Source organism: Acanthochromis polyacanthus, chromosome 19 (assembly GCF_021347895.1).
Source record: "Acanthochromis polyacanthus isolate Apoly-LR-REF ecotype Palm Island chromosome 19, KAUST_Apoly_ChrSc, whole genome shotgun sequence".
In the NCBI taxonomy this organism is placed as follows: Eukaryota; Metazoa; Chordata; class Actinopteri; family Pomacentridae; genus Acanthochromis; species Acanthochromis polyacanthus.
This window is the reverse complement of record NC_067131.1, coordinates 29,151,900-29,167,951: the sequence shown is the minus strand read 5'-3', so window position 1 is coordinate 29,167,951 and position 16,052 is coordinate 29,151,900. Positions and strand designations below refer to the sequence as shown.

The 16,052-nt window shown below is 37.8% G+C and overlaps 3 protein-coding genes across 4 annotated transcripts in view; 2 read left to right on the top strand and 1 right to left on the bottom strand.

Annotated features, from left to right (window-relative positions):
• The window catches only part of LOC110964885 (gastrula zinc finger protein XlCGF57.1-like), a 205,431-nt gene extending 204,637 nt beyond the window's left edge, over positions 1-794 (bottom strand). The window contains exon 1 of one of the 2 annotated variants that reach the window (XM_051939828.1): positions 365-794. In XM_051939828.1, the coding sequence (XP_051795788.1) occupies positions 365-479 (115 nt within the window). In that variant the 5' untranslated portion in view covers positions 480-794. The remainder of the gene's footprint in view (positions 1-364) is intronic. The other variant, XM_051939829.1, reaches the window with a different exon arrangement.
• A 458-nt stretch (positions 795-1,252) lies between these two features.
• LOC110964890 (zinc finger protein OZF-like) lies at positions 1,253-4,982 on the top strand. The gene is made up of 2 exons (XM_022213740.2): positions 1,253-1,970; positions 3,075-4,982. The coding sequence occupies exons 1-2, from the start codon at positions 1,763-1,765 to the stop codon at positions 4,463-4,465; spliced, it is 1,599 nt and encodes a 532-aa protein (XP_022069432.2). The 5' UTR covers positions 1,253-1,762; the 3' UTR covers positions 4,466-4,982.
• Positions 4,983-7,985: 3,003 nt separating this feature from the next.
• Positions 7,986-12,885, top strand: LOC110964893 (gastrula zinc finger protein XlCGF57.1-like). Its single transcript, XM_022213744.2, has 2 exons — positions 7,986-8,209; positions 9,970-12,885. Exon 2 carries the CDS (start codon positions 9,984-9,986, stop codon positions 11,667-11,669), a length of 1,686 nt encoding a protein of 561 aa, XP_022069436.2. The 5' UTR covers positions 7,986-8,209; positions 9,970-9,983; the 3' UTR covers positions 11,670-12,885.
• The last annotated feature ends 3,167 nt before the right edge of the window (positions 12,886-16,052 follow it).

The following is a 16,052-nucleotide window of genomic DNA, read 5'->3' as shown; positions in this document are numbered from 1 at the left end:
AACATTTGGCTAAATTGAGGTTTTATTATGAGCTATATTAATAGCGTTGCAAGAAGAATGTAAGGAAATTTGTGAAAACACAAAGGCAATTTTTTTTAAAGATAAATTACCGTGACGTGTCTCGCTGTAAACCGTCCGGGTGCTGCACTGAACCGTCACCGTTAAGTTCCGCCGTTTTCCACCCAGTTACTAACCGACTAACGTCATTAATGTGGCTGTTATTTCTCCATCAGTGGTCAGACTGAGGAGAATAGAAGCTCAGCAGCTCGGTTCTTCAGTGAATCGTCTCTTCCAGCCTCCCTTCCTGCCTCCCAGCAGCTAGCAGTTAGCAGTTTCCTCCACATCAGCTGTTAAATCTTCTTACCGGCGGTTTGCTTCAGAACGACGTCCTGCGGCTGATGGAGGCGTTTCTTCTGGACTTTTTCCTCCAAACACACACTTCCAGTCCGCTGCTGCTGGACAGAATCCACTTGGTTCATGATGTCGCTCTGCTGCTCTTCTTTAAAACTAACCGGAGGCTCCTTCACGGACTAATCAGGTCCGAAAATAATCGATCATCGACGCTTCCATTTCTGTCAGAGTTGATCGTTGAGGTATTAAAGGAGCTGATTTAAACAGTCAGCCCGCCCTGTTTTTATAAATATCATTGACGTGTTTTAATCAGGCATCTACACGGACACTTAACAGGCCGTCACCATGGTAACCACAGCCTCCGTAATTGTCAGTTATCTGATTTTTTCTTGTGTTCAAGTTAAATTTTATAACCGTATTTATAATATTATTTGTTTTAATCTTTAAATGATATTTTTATTTAAACGCACAACTTTACCAACACTAATTCCTTTATTGCGATTTTTTTCTTCCACCTCTAAAAATAGCTATCCAGTCCTTAAATATTTTTCCAGCTCAGCTACAGTGAATGTCTCTTGATGTACTCAGTCAATAATTTGCAAAATAAATCAAAACACAAACATATTTCCACAGCTACGATCATTTTAACATCCTGGTTCTGAATTAATTTATATCTGTGTAACACTTTTGTCAACATACATTACAAAAAATAGTTACAAAATGCAGAAAAATAAATTTAAAAAACACCAAATATTATCTCGAGCTGCTTAATCATTTAAATTCACAAGAAAAAGCACAAACTTTATCACAGCTGGTAACCTCTATTTCTTCTTGACTGTTTTCTTTGATTACACTTTATTTATTTATGGCATTGTTATTACTATTATTATTATTATTATTATGTTGTTGTTTATTATTGTTGTTGTTGTTGTTGTTATTTCTCACAGCATGTGTCTAGAGTTGGTTCAACTCAGCAAAAATAGGAAAAATAATATTAACAGGTATAAATAAATAATAAAATTAATAAACAACATTATTATTGATAAAAATAAAACTAGACTTAATCTTCTTTATGGAGGTTTAAAGCTCTTATTACATGTAAAAGTGTGTGAAATTATAAATGAAGCTGTTAGATTACATAGATGTCACTAATCAAGTAAATGATGACTTTAAGCAGCTAAATTAACAAGAAAGAAGAAAAGAAACGATTCAATGAGAAACTTTAACTACTGTTTGACTGAATAAACTTCTAAGAGTTTATTTATTGACTAATTTATTTGTTTTATTTGCTGTTTATTTATCTCAATTGAACTTTTTACTCAGTGTTTTATCATTTTTAAATTACTGTGTCTTTTCAGGTTTTGTTAATTAAAGCAAAATTTAAAAAACTACAATAAAGGTGTCCGTGCAGATGCCTGTCAGAAATGTGACGCGTTCTGCGCAGGCGCGGCTCCGTCCGTCTGAACCTCCGGTTAGTTTTAAAGAAGAGCAGCAGAGCGACACCATGAACCAAGTGGATTCTGTCCAGCAGCAGCGGACTGGAAGTGTGTGTTTGGAGGAAAAAGTCCAGAAGAAACGCCCCCATCAGCCGCAGGACGTCGTTCTGAAGCAAACCGCCGGTAAGAAGATTGAACAACTGATGTGGAGGAAACTGCTAACTGCTAGCTGCTAATGCTAATGTTTGTTTACGGTTCAGACAGAAACAGAATCTGTTGGTTAAAAGGACGAATAGTTACCTTTAACTCGACCTACAAGATGAGACACAACTGCTGCGGACTAAAACAGTTGTAGAACGTTGATTTGCCGCAGAAATCTCTACAGTTTGATGCTAAAAAATGATCATGTTGCCATGACAACTGCGCCTGGACAGGAAGTGTCAAAGATCTGAACAGGGACAGTTTACAGCAGCGTGTTATAGTTACACAAAGCTAACGTAATTATCAGAGTCAAGACATAAAGTGTCTCCTCTTTTTGCTACTGGGTTCCACATGAGCATTTTTCCACATTTAACAACCACATTCGAAAGTCAAATTTTTAATTATTCGTGTTATTTGTATAAGGGAACATTTTAATGCTTGTGATTGACTGGAGGATTTTTCTGATTGTCTCCTCGCTGAATAAAGCAGCATCATTGCAAATGATGTTGGTCCATGTTCCTAACAGAACCCAGTCTACTCTAAAGTACACCTGGTTACACATAAACAGATTTATTAAAAAGTTATCAGACACCAGAATCAGTTTGTTGTGACAGGCTAGAGTATTAAAGCACCATACAGGTGAGACGTGAACTCTGTTTATAGTTCAATCTCCATTTTTTTTTAAACACAAATTCTCAAGTCAATCTGCTGAGCTGAAAGGTGCACGAAGATGCAGGTTTGATCGAGCTAAGCTTCTTCTTCTTCTTCTTCTTCTTCTTTTTTTTGCATTAACCAGCTCTACAAAAACTTAAAATTTAGTACCAAAATCTAACCACAACTGTGTGAGATTAAAAGACTTTGATGCTCTATCTACCCTGATGGCTACTAAGAGAATGTCGACTTGTTAATCATCATTAATTCTCATTTACTGTTTTAATATTTCTCAGAAAAAATCTACCAACAATGTGTTTTGGAATATTTAGATAGTTAGCAGAGCTACACAAAGTCACTCACTAATGCAAAATATCTGTTTTATCTGTGTGAATATGAAGTGACTGTTGTCTATCATGTACTTGTGTGTTTCAGTTTTGCCTGCAGATGTCCAGAAGGTGTTGGTGATTAAAGAAGAAGTCCCCTATGAATGGAGCTCCAGTCTGGACCAGCAAAACTCAGAGCCTCTCCACATAACAGAGGAACAGGAGAAACTGTGGACCAGTCAGGAGGACTTGTATATCAGCAGGTTTCCATTCATTGCTGTTCCTGTAAAGAATGAAGATGATGAAGAGGAACCACAGTCCTCACAGCTTCATCAGAGCCAAAGTAAAGACAACAGAGAGGAAACCAGCAGCTCAACTAAACAGATGAAAACAGAAACTAATAGAGAGGACTGTGGAGGACCAGAAGCAGATCCAAACAATAATTTACAGCCAAACACTGATGGAAAGTCTTCAGACTGGACTGAGATCGAAGTCAGTATTGATGGCTACGCTGAGGAAGATGTAGAGGAAGATGAGGATGAGTGGCAGGAACCTTTGTCAGACTCTGGACCTGAAACTGAAAGCAGAGACAATGACTGGAGAGAGACCAGAACACCTGAATCAGCTGTAAATAGTGATGTGAGATGTAGTCCTCAGAAAAAACCCTTTAGCTGCTCTGAGTGTGATAAACAGTTCGTCTATAAACAGTCACTTCAGAGACACATGGCGTGTCACACAGAAAAAATGTTTTCTAGCAGTTTAGGTAATGAGCAATATTTTGGAGTGAAACAAAACGTAGACTCACAGATGAGAGTCCTCCAGCGAGAGAAACTATTTGGCTGTAATGAATGTAATAAAAGGTTTAGATATCATTGTGAACTGAAGTTACACATGACAGAGCACACAGGAGAGAAACCATTCGGCTGTAGTGAATGTGGTAGAAGATTCATAGAACAGGGATCGCTGAAGAAACACATGACCATTCACACGGGAGAGAAACGATTTGGCTGTGATGTCTGTGGTAAAAGGTTTAGCCAACAGGGAACGTTGAAAACGCACATGACGGTTCACACAGGAGAGAAACCATTCAGCTGTTATGTTTGTGGGAAAAGATTTAGCCGTCAGTGGGACCTTAAAGCACACATGTCGGCCCACATGGAAGAGAAACCGTTCAGCTGTGATGATTGTGGGAAAAGATTTTTAGATCAGAAGAATCTGAAGAGACATGTGACCGTTCATACGGGAGAGAAACCATTTGGTTGCAACACGTGCGGGAAAAGATTTAGATTTCCACATGACCTTCTAGTACATACAAGAGTTCACACAGGGGAGAAACCATTTGTTTGCGGTGATTGTGGGGAAACATTTAGCCAACAGGGAACTCTGCTGAGACACATGACTGTCCACTCAGGAGAAAGACCATTTAGTTGTGACGACTGTGGTAAAACATTTACCCGTAAGGCCCATCTTAAAAGACACATGGCAGTTCACACGGGTTAAGAAACAAACTTTTAATCTTTCATTTTAAACTGATGTCTCTCTTTTGCATATTTAATTTACCATAGAGAGAGTGTTTCACAAGTTTAAACACTGTTCCACAATAAACATACAGTTAATCATGAAATAACATTAAGTTTTCTACCACAACTGATATTCTTGAGCTTTAAATTGGTGCAATTCGTTCGGTTTCTGTAGTTTAAACAGGAAGATGCTGAACAAAAAGAAAAGCAGCTGTTTGCACAGTCAATATGTCAGCATGCAAACTTGGTATTTAGGTAAAAATGGTGCTGTGCATAATTATGCACTCCTGTTATATTATTGAGACTACATTGGAATAGTCGTTGAAGAATAACTGCTCATGTCTGCCTCTGAGTTTTAATCTGAGTCTGTAGCCTTTCCTTTGTGCTTGCTTTTCCAGTCGTCTGAAATACTGGGTTGTATTTGTACAGAGATCTTTTTAAAGTGCAATTTCTGGCTGTAATTTTCCAATTGTGTATTAAAAAAGACTGTAAATTTATCTAAGCGGATATGGGATTCTTTCTCGATTAAGCGTTTAAATCTGTCATATTATGTTTGATTACGATGTTGATGCTGAAGGTGTGGATGCTGTATAAACTTCACTACATCACTATAAATTCATGGATGAAATACGGTGTGTGTGTGTGGAGATAAGTTTTGTTGCTAATTTGGACCTGTCAGTCTTCTCCTTTTTTTGACTTAAAAAGAAGAAAATTTAGGTAAATGAAGTCTAAAATTCCCACAAAACAAAAGATGATGCATGCACAGAAGCAACGGTTGATACTTTAAAACTGAGTGTAGGTTGAGCTAGTGAAAATCTCAGAGTACCACCTGAACTCAAAGTCTTTTTGTCACATTTTTTCCTCACTGTGGGTTCATTTTTCACTGCAGTATAAAGTCCTGAGCCTCTATGGAAACAGAACAACCAAGAAGAAGGAGAAATAATTTAGAAATGCCTTCTGTCAGTCTGACAGAGTTACAATGACATAAATCTTAAAAAGACTAAAGCTGAATTTCTTTCATTATTAATTTCACAAAAATTAAAAAGATGCTATCAACCACAGTAGAAAAAACATGGGAAAAATAGTGGTGTTTCTATATACTGTCAATACTGAACTATTTCCATATTTCCAGACTTTTTCTCTCTACTCTGTTCATCATCTGTAGAAAGATGTGTCACCATGCTGAATGTGTCTCCAACAACTTGCTCCTGTGTTCTCTCTTTCTGAGCCATGCTGACTTTATTTTATTGATCCAGTAGATTGGATTTTCTTCTCATGATCATTTTGGACAAATATTGAATAGTTTTGGACCATTTTTCAATTATTTTGGAGAAATGTGAGCCATTTTTGACCATTTTTCACAATTATTTTTGAACAAGTTTCCAGGTTTCAGTCAAATCTTGAATCATTTCAGACAGTTCTTTCAAATATTTAAGTTTAAGTTACTTTGGACAAATTTTGACTAGTTTTGGTATTTTTCTTTTTAGGCATTCAAACAAGTTGAAGTCATTTTGGACAATTTTTTACTTATTTTGGAGAAATTTCAACCATTTGTGATTAAATCCTCAACATAATCATGCTTCCAACTTACTCCTGTTTACTGTTTCTGAGCCATGCTGCATTTATTTTATTCATCCAGTAATGTTGGATTTTCTTCTGTCTCGCTCTTGGTGTTGTATTTTTTAGTAGAATCTGTTTAGCACAAATGGTTTATTTGTAGGACTTGTAGATTGAAGTGGTGTTGATCAGATATCACGATTTTGATGCTTAGATTTGGGTAATTTTCCAGATGGAATGTTGGAGATGATTTGTTCAATGACTATGAGAAAGTTTAAAATCTGTCGCTTCTTTCTTTTTGTACAGCTTTTGGCTCTGATGAATGGTGACATTTGATGATTTTAAAAAAGATATCATGTCATTCAACCAGCTGGTGTGTTTTGGGATTTAAATGGTTAATATTTTTTATGTATTGATCATACGCTGAAGACGTCAGACGGTCGAAACGGGCCCTCGTTAGTTTGTTTGGTGTCGCTGGATGCCACATAACAACCTCTGACTCTGTGATTCTAAGATGCAGTTTTGGATATCTGATGAGGAAACGTTTTATTGAGTGTGGTAAGAACTTCCAGTTATTTAGTCCTGATTGAAATCTGCACTGAAGGAGAGCAAAGCTGGATTCCAGACCTCCAGTTGTTCCTTAGACAGTTTCTAGCTGCTTCTTATCTCCTGAGTTCCTCTGTGGGGTCGTTAGTGGGGGAAGGTTTGTTGGCAAAGAGATGAAGATTTAAAACTTTCACAGTATCTTTAATACAACAGTCTGAATGAACTCTCATCAGTCTGCAGCATGAAACTCAGCTTAACAACGCAGTTTGACTCAGTGACTCCATTTATTGGTCCCATTAGTTCTTTGTTGTAAATCTTTTTGTCATGTTTAGAGCTTTTTCCCCTGAGAACCAAAGTGGTTTCTCTGTTCTGCATCATGTCAAAGTGACAGTTTAATGCTGACTCCACCTCCAACCTTCATTCCACCCCAGCAGCAGCTTCTTCTACATCTATCAGACACACAGAACTTCTTCATCTGTTTTCTGATAAAAGTATTGTTATTATCAGCAAAATACTAAATCCACATATTTTCCTTCATCAAACCTTTAATTCCCATTTTCTTAGAGGAGTTTGAACTCTCATATCTAAACAATGAACCTTCAAAAACTTTTCCTGTGTTAGAATTATCATTTATCTCATTTTATTTGTATATATAATCCTCAACAGTATTTTTTGCACATAATTGGTTTCATATATTTTGTCACACACAGTTTCTGTGTAATTTTAACTCATATAATTTTGTTGAAGATATATTTCAATTAAACAGTAAAAATAAAAGCTCCCCTGACTTCTACAGAAACTTACAATGTAGAAAATATGCTCTAATAATAATGATATGTATGCATGTATGTACATGTATGTATTTTTGAAATCATTTAAGGACATCTTGCTGCACCACAGTTACTCACTTGGAACATACACAGCAAAAAAAAACAAAAAAACAACAACAAACATAAAATAAAATAATAATAGTAATAATAATAATCTAACCAGCCTACCTGCTCTTTAGGCTTACTCCTCATACAAATATAATGTTGAAATGTAATGAATATATAATGTATGAATTTATTTATTTTAGTTGGGTAAGTTTGTATTTTGTTTATAATTGATAGTTGGTTTAAAACCGTAATGTTCTTGTATTAAATTATTCAGGTAGATTTACAAAATAAAAAGCAATATTATGTTTATTATTAAATGATTATTTCTGTGTGTTTTTGGGACTTAATGTGAAAGAGTTACGTACTGTTATTTCAACAGGGAAAACGCTATTGAGGGTGTCCGTGTAGGTGCCTGATTAAAAATCAATAAACACGGGAATAAATATTTTTTAAACACAAACCAGTCTCTGTGTTTGAGTTTCTGTCAGCCAATATAACACATCCACCACCAGAACCGACAGAAATATAACCGGCATGCACTGGGAGGCGACCCGCGGTGATAGATTCTACGCAGGCGAGGTTTCTCCGATCCTCCAGTTCTTAGATTTACAGAAGAGAAGCAGAAAAATCAACGCTGAACTATTCCATCCAACAGCAGCGAGCTGGAAGTGTGTGTTTGGAGAAGAAAGTGCAGAAGAAACGCCTCTATCAGCCGCAGGACGTCGTTCTGAAGCAAACCGCCGGTAAGAAGATTTAAATGTTGATGCTTAAGTGCTAACTGTGGCTAACTCCTGGGAGGGTGAAAAACCAAAACACTGAAGAGCAGAATCAAAAACTTCTAGTTTTATTAACTTTATTAACTAAGAAAGGTTTCCAGGCATCCTGACTAATAAATGAGAACAATAAACAGCATCTGACTGACATGGAACTGTAGGTAAGAGGCAGATAAATTACAATTTATAATGTATGTTACACTTGAATTTTATATATTTTTTTCTTGTTTATATTTACTTTCTGCGTATGTTTTTGCTTATTTATCTGTATTTATGGTGGTGGGAAATGTGATTTGTCTGCTGTAACAACAGAATTTCCCCTCAGGGATTAATGGAATAATTCTGATAGTAATATAATTTTTCCTCTTTGTCTAGCTGTAAAAGTTTCGTCCTCCTTGGTCTCCATGGAGATCAGCCTTGATCAGTGTCAAACTGAGATGTTGGTGCCACAGTTTCTCAGATTCAGGATAATTTAGTGCTGCTCTTTGGATTCTTCTTGGTTAGGGGTCATTAATGAGTGAAGGTTTGTTTGTAAAAAGATGAAGAGATTCCATGAACAGAGAAGGACGAGGAATTAATTTCTTTAAACCACAGTCTGTAATTTAATGCTCCGTTTGACTTTAGGATCCATTTGTTGATCTGATTGTTGTAATCTTTTTGTTTTGTTGTTGATGGTGCCAAAAAAATGCAGATTTTTCCTTTCAAAGTCTGATTTAAGAAAAACAAACACTAAAAAGAAAGCTTAGATTTACTAGAGACAATCATTGTTGAGATTAAAATCTTTTTTCTTATGTCTACATTTATTTTTGAGGACATACTTGAGCCCCTCAGCATGAAAGATTCCAGATTTCTGCAGAGATGTTCTGTCATTCTTTAGAGAGTTTTGTTTTTTTCAGCTGCTTTCTGCTGGAGGGGTTGTGTCGATCTACCAGGCCTCTCTAAAATATGCCAAAGATTTTCTTTTGGATTCCAGTCAATCGGCCATGCGTGTCCACGTCATATTTCTTACTTTGTTTTTGTTCAGAATATCTTGTGTGATTCTGGCAGTTTGTTTCAGATGTTTTTTATGCTGCACCAATTATGGTATATGGCACTGCTTTTTCTTTTTTTCTGTAAATATACTGTACTGTCATCTGTAAATATCTATCTACTGGCACACCAGCCAAGCAGTATTTTAATACTTTATTGCACTATCCATTGCATTGCACTGCTTGTTTCTTCGTGTTTTTGTCCTTTTTGTTTTTCTACTGTGCCTTGCATGTTTGCATCAGGTTCTGAGAGACACAGCAGTTCCATCCCACCTATGTCCTGTATGTGTGGCAGAATAAAAAACTCCGATTTCCATTGATAACTCTTTTGCCAAGTCTAAAGCAGCTGCTGTTCCATTCAACAAGGGCTCTTATTGTAGCTATTGACAAAGATCCTTAAACCCTGTTAGTTATTTTTTTCATTGAAACGGTCTTTTATTCTAAATATTTGTCAGAATAAATTATGCAAGGTTCAAATCAAATGTCAATTGCCATGGTGTACATCACTATAGTTGTTAATGATCTTGTGTTCCTAATCTTAATAATCAGAAAATTTATGCCAACAGCTTTTTTGAGCTGAGTGTCTGCGCTGAATCATCTTTGAACTCACAGACATAAAGTAATCATACTTGTGCTGTCTATGTGCATAGAAAGTCGCAGTCGTCCATAGTGTAAATGTGTGTGTTTCACTGTTCCCTGCAGATGTCCAGCAGTTGATGATGTTGATCAGAGAAGAAGTTTCCCATGAATTGGGCCTCACTGTGGACCAGCAGAACCCACAGCCCTTCCACATAAAGGAGGAACAGGAAGAACAGGAGGAACTGTGGACCAGTCCACAGCTTAATGGGCAGGAGGAGGCTGAAAAAATGAAGGAGGAACAGGAGGCACTATGTATCGGTCCAGAGGGAGAGCAGCCTAATGGACAGGAGGAGGCTGAAAAAATGAAGGATGAACAGAAGGAACTGTGGACCAGACCAGAAGGAGGGCAGCTTAACTGGCAGAAGGAAGCTAATAAAATAAAGGAGGAACAGGAGCAGACTAATAACATAAAGGAGGAACAGGAGAAACTGTGGACGAGTCCACAGCTTAATGGACAGGAGGAGGCTGTTAGCATAAAGGAGGAACAGGAGAAACTGTCACCCAGTCAGGAGGAACAACAACCTGATGTCTCTTTGAAGAATGAAGATGATGAAGAGAAACCTCGGTCCTCACAGCTTCATCACGACCAAACTGAAGACGACAAAGAGCAAGATCCTCCGACCAGCAGCTCAGATAATCAGAGGAAAACTGATGGAGACGACTGTGGACAACCAGAACCAACTGGCAAACCAAATTCATATAGTCATCTTCAACCAAATACTGATGAGAACACTTCAGATTTTTCTGAGACTGAAGTCAGTGATGATGAGGAGGAGGATGAGTGGCGGGAAACTTTGTCAGATTCTGGACCTGAAACTGAAGACAGTGACAGTAAATGGGAGGAGACGGGGGCACCTAAATCAGATGTACAACTTACTGCTGGATGTAACACTGAGAAAAATTCATTTAGCTGCTCTGAGTGTGATAAACAATTTGTCTACAAGAGGTCTTTTGAGAGACACATGAAATGCCATTCAGACACAAGGGCGTCCAGCTGTTTGGGTCATAAGAAAAGAATGAAACGAAATGTAGATTCACACATGAGAGACAAAAAAAGGGATAAAGAGAAACCGGTAGCATGTGATGAATGTGGTAATAGATTTAGACGTCAATCTAATCTTAAGTTGCACTTGAGAGTTCACACAGGAGAGAAGCCATTTGGCTGTGATGTTTGTGGCAAAAGATTTTCCCAAAAGGGAGCCCTGAAGGCACACATGGCAGTTCACACAGGAGAGAAACCGTTTGGCTGTGATGTTTGCAGTAAAAAATTTAGCCTAAAGGGAATGCTGAACGCACACATGACAATTCATACTGGAAAGAAGCCGTTTGGTTGTGAAACTTGTGGCAGGAAATTTAGACTTCTGCATGATCTTCAAGCACACAGGACAGTCCACACAGGAGAGAAACCATTTATATGCGGTGATTGTGGTGAAAGATTTAGTCGGCAGGGAACTCTGCTGAGACACATGAGACTCCACACTGGAGAGAAACCATTTGTTTGTGATGACTGTGGGAAAAGATTTCACAGAAAGACGGGTCTTAAGAGACACATGTTAGTTCACACAGAAAGTAAGAAAAAAGTTGCCACCGGAAAGAGACCATTTAAATGTAATGACTGTGGGAAATATTTTAAGCGGAAGACACATCTCAAAACGCACATGAGCATTCACACAGGAGAGAAACCATTTTGCTGTAAAGTTTGTGATGCAAAATTTTCACGACAGGGAAGTCTGACGAGGCACATGAAAGTCCACAAAGAATAGAAACTGCACAGTTTCGGGGTTTGTTTTGAAAGATGAATTATGTAGACTATGTTACGAACCACAATATTGCTTTGTTTCATTGTACTTCAATTTTATACTCCTCTTTCGCACACTTGTATCAGAACGAGATTTGTTTACAAAAAATTTTACACATAAAACACATAGATACTCATGTCACAGCATACAGCAGAAGTGAGTACACCCCTGTGCAGGATTATTTAAATGTTAAACAACTGAAATTCACTTCCTAGTTGCATTATTTTTAAATTAAACAGGAGAGCATTTCCTCTTATAAACACCCCAAATCAGATTGTTTAAAAAGGCCATATTGAAAGTAGAAGCAGCAAAAGTTAACACATGTGTGATCACTGAAACTAAATGAAGTACTCCGACTTCACAATGATTGGAAAAGGCGTAGGAAGACAAGTACAATCAACGACAAATCAATAGAAGCACAGTTACAGAGTTTGTTTGGCTCAGATGTGGTCCAGACCACAGTGAAAGCATAGTCCTGATGGTGAGGGATGATATGGGGCTGCATGAGTACAAAACGTGTTGAGGAGATGAAATTTATAGATGTACCTTGAAAAATCTGTGGATGAACCAAAACACTGGCGGACAAGCCGACTCCTAGGCTGGAGAAATTTAGCAGAACAGTCCAAAGTACAAAAACATGAGAGTTTCTAAAGTACAAAAAAGTGAAAACTGTGGTTTTGATAAATATGTCACCTATCTTGAATCCAAAAGAACGTCTTTGGGGAAATAGTAGAGCAACACAACTCTTTCAGCAAAGAGAAGATACAAAAATAGTCTGAAGAAGCATAAATTTTAAATCTTCCATGCCAATGAAGATTCAGACTGAATCTCATTAATAATTGTCTTTTTTCAACCGTACTCTTATGGGGCCTGAAGTTTCAGTATCGGTTCTGTCAGTCCAAGCAAAAAGTCTACTCTTAAATTTGATTTATTTGATTATTGTAAGATGATGCAGTTTTTAATCATTTAACATTTAAATGATATTGGCACTAATCCCCTTACTCCAACCTGTATTCTTCATCTTTACTTTTATATGCTATCAAGTTTGTTTGTTCAGCTCTATTGATGAAAAATCTTCTGTTTGAGAAGGAAAACTGTCATGGGATTTAGATACCTTTTTGTAGTACATTTCTGACTCTTCTTTTTAGATTGTTTATTAAAGGAAACTGATTTTATCATAGTCATTTTGTGAGTCTTCCTCTGTCAAAGCCTGAAACTTTTGCATATGTTTGAATCTGATTTGATGCTGTATAAATGCCCTGAAGCTTCTCTGGGCTGAGATCCAGGTTAAATTGGGCTGGAGGTAAGCTGCACTTCCTGATAATTAATTCATGATCTGGTCAGTTCAGCTCTGTCTCCTTCAGTATCACCAACTCATGTTAACTCTTGAATTTCACTTTCAGACTCGGTGTCTGGCTGAACAAACAAATGCAGTTCATCGGGCAAGACGTTGACGTTGGTGTTTCCTTAACTGTCGACTAAATGGTAACAACAACAATAAAATGATATATTTGGGTTTAGGCCTGTATACCTGTAGCATTGCATTATTGTTCTTTGGGACTTAACAGAGCTTCATTTGAACTTTTTCCTTCCAATTCATGGGACATCTGTTGCTAACTCCTGCCCCTCAGTGGTGAGAACAGCTCAGTGCTCCACAGACCTGCTGTCCTCATGATGCCTCCATCAGGTTAAATGTAACCTTCAGTTTGCACTCTGTTCACTCATGACTTTAGTGTATTTAATGACTACATGAGGCTACATGATGAATTGACCTTATAGAAGCCAATGAGCGCACTACGTTGTAAGTAGGAAGCATTCTTTGTCTGGGCAGGTGTTCTGCCCCTAAGGTAAAACAGGTTTGACCGCTGAAAAAGCTGGTAGTGATGAATTGTTTGTTTTAGATGAAGAATGTTGAACTACAATTGTTTTGAACAGTAAATGCACAGATTATTGGAACACAAGCATTTGTCTCGGGCTCTCTTCATCACATGCGGTAAAGTTTGTCGACACGTCAACTTTTTAAGTCCTGGTGAAGCACCTCAGGGGCTTCAAGCATTCATTCATGTCAAAAGGAAATTTTGACACAATGTTTTTTTCTATCTTTTGTTGTTTATTGAAGAATTAAAGGAGTAAACATGGATAATTAAAGCTGCAAGCAGCATTATGTCGGGGTGTGACAGAAATTTGAAGGAGATGAGACGAAGCTGACCAGTATCAAGGATTACAAGGTGACCCAAAAGTTTGGAAACAAAGTTTAACTGCAGTGTCTATTTCAGTTGGGGGTGCATGAATTCACTCTTATTTTACCCATTTTTGTTATACCATAATAAAATAACTTAAAAGCATAGTATTTGGCGAGTGCAATAAATCGGAAGAAAATTAATAGAACCATAAGGTCCAGGTATGCTGGAGCATAACTTCAAAATGCAGGCTATCAGCAGACCTGCCAACCTGTATGCATTTTGCGTAGCAGGTACGCTCCGCCTCATTAAACTACTCAAAAAGCTGCAGACATCTGTGAGTGCTGTTAGAAATGTGGACGTGCAATACTCATGCCTGACAACAGGATGCAGCAGTGTAGTGGTGCAATTTCAACCAATCATCATAGAGTAGCGGAGAATAACGAGTCTGCAGAACCCTTGTTGGCCCGCTCTCTCCTGTCCTCTGCCTCTCTCCCCGTTCCCTGTGCCCCCACCCGCAGCAGCTGGCGGTTAAAATGGTAAAATGGTGTGTGTGTGTGTGTGTGTGTGTGTGTGTGTGCACGCGTGAGTGTACGTGTGTGTCTTTTGGCAAATATGTACTTTTAATAACGTTACTTTCAAGTTGAAAATATGAAAATACGATCGGGGAAATAAGCACCAAGAGTTTTTTTTCCTATCGACATGAGCGCGAGCTGTGTGTGTGTGCGTGTGTGTCTTTTGACAAATATATACTGTTAATAACGTTACTTTCACCTTGAAAATACGATGTCATATCAGGAAAATAAGCACCGAGAGTTTTCTTCCTATCGACATGAGCGCGTGCTGTGCGCACGCGTGTGTGTGTGAGATTAAGTGGTACGCAAAATATTTTGCCAAGGTTGGCAGGTCTGCATCAGTGTCAGATTTCAGAACTCTTGATGGTAAAGTATCTGACAGTTTTAATTTTTTTACACATCAAAAGTACTGTGAGGCAACATTTACTGGCCAGTTTGAGGAACCTTCATAAGTATAAATGAAGGTACATTCCAGAAGATACCAGTGTAACCAGGTGGTGGAAACGTTCACGTCTTTGTATAAGAAACAAACATGAACATGTCGAAATATGTTTGTTTGTGGCACTGATTTATTGAAATAACATATATTAGTTGGATTATAGACTTTTCATTTGTTTCCAAACTTTTGGGTCACCCTGTATATCACAAAGTTTCCTGCAATGGTACGTGCAAATATAATGGCTACAAAATCCTGTTACCAATAGGTAGTGCTATGTCTACAACTACATTTATGAGTGTAGATGTCTTCAGACCTGGATGGAAGTTTGGGCCAGATTGGATCATGTCCAGCTGACATATAAACACTTCTGCAGTTATGGCGAGAAATCGAAATTTGTTAGGGTTGGGGTTTTCTCCTGGGATCATCATCAACGTCTTAAGGCACCTGTAACCATATTTGAGGTTAATATAGTCAAAACACAATAGTACAGCAATGTGAAAGACATGTCATTTCCTGTTGCCAGCAGGTGGCGCTATGACTGTGAATGGAACATTCATCCCCAACCCTGCAGCTGGTAAGCCAGCTGTAGTGATACACAGACGAGAAAGAGGGTGGTTAAACTGACTGCTGAAGGACTTACTGACAAGATAGATCGACTGCAAGGTGGTAGAAAAACTAAGCTGAACAAAGCAAACCGCTTTAAGAAAAAATCTACAAGATTTAATGCAAAGTGGTGAAACTGATGGGATATGAAAACCTCTGAATGAGTTTTATGAGTTATGTGGTGAAACAAAGTGTATGCACGATTCTTTAATGGGGTTGGTACCACCAGAAGGAAAAAGACATGAAACATGGATGAAGGCTAAAATAATGTTTAACGATGAATTTGTTTACAGTGCTGGAGAGTGGGTAAAATCTAACAAAAAAAGTGTGTCTGAAACTGGAAATAATAATGGTGTTGGTGTTGAACAGGATGATATTGAACCCAATGACAGTGTGGGTAAATATTCAAACAAAAGTTACACAAGTAACAGGTCAAGTACTGCTTCCTCAGTAAAAATAAAAGTAGAAGCGGAAAGAGCTGCACTTACATTCATCAGTATGGTTAGTAAGCGTGTCAATTACATTTTTGATTCCTGGTTGGAAGTTCTCA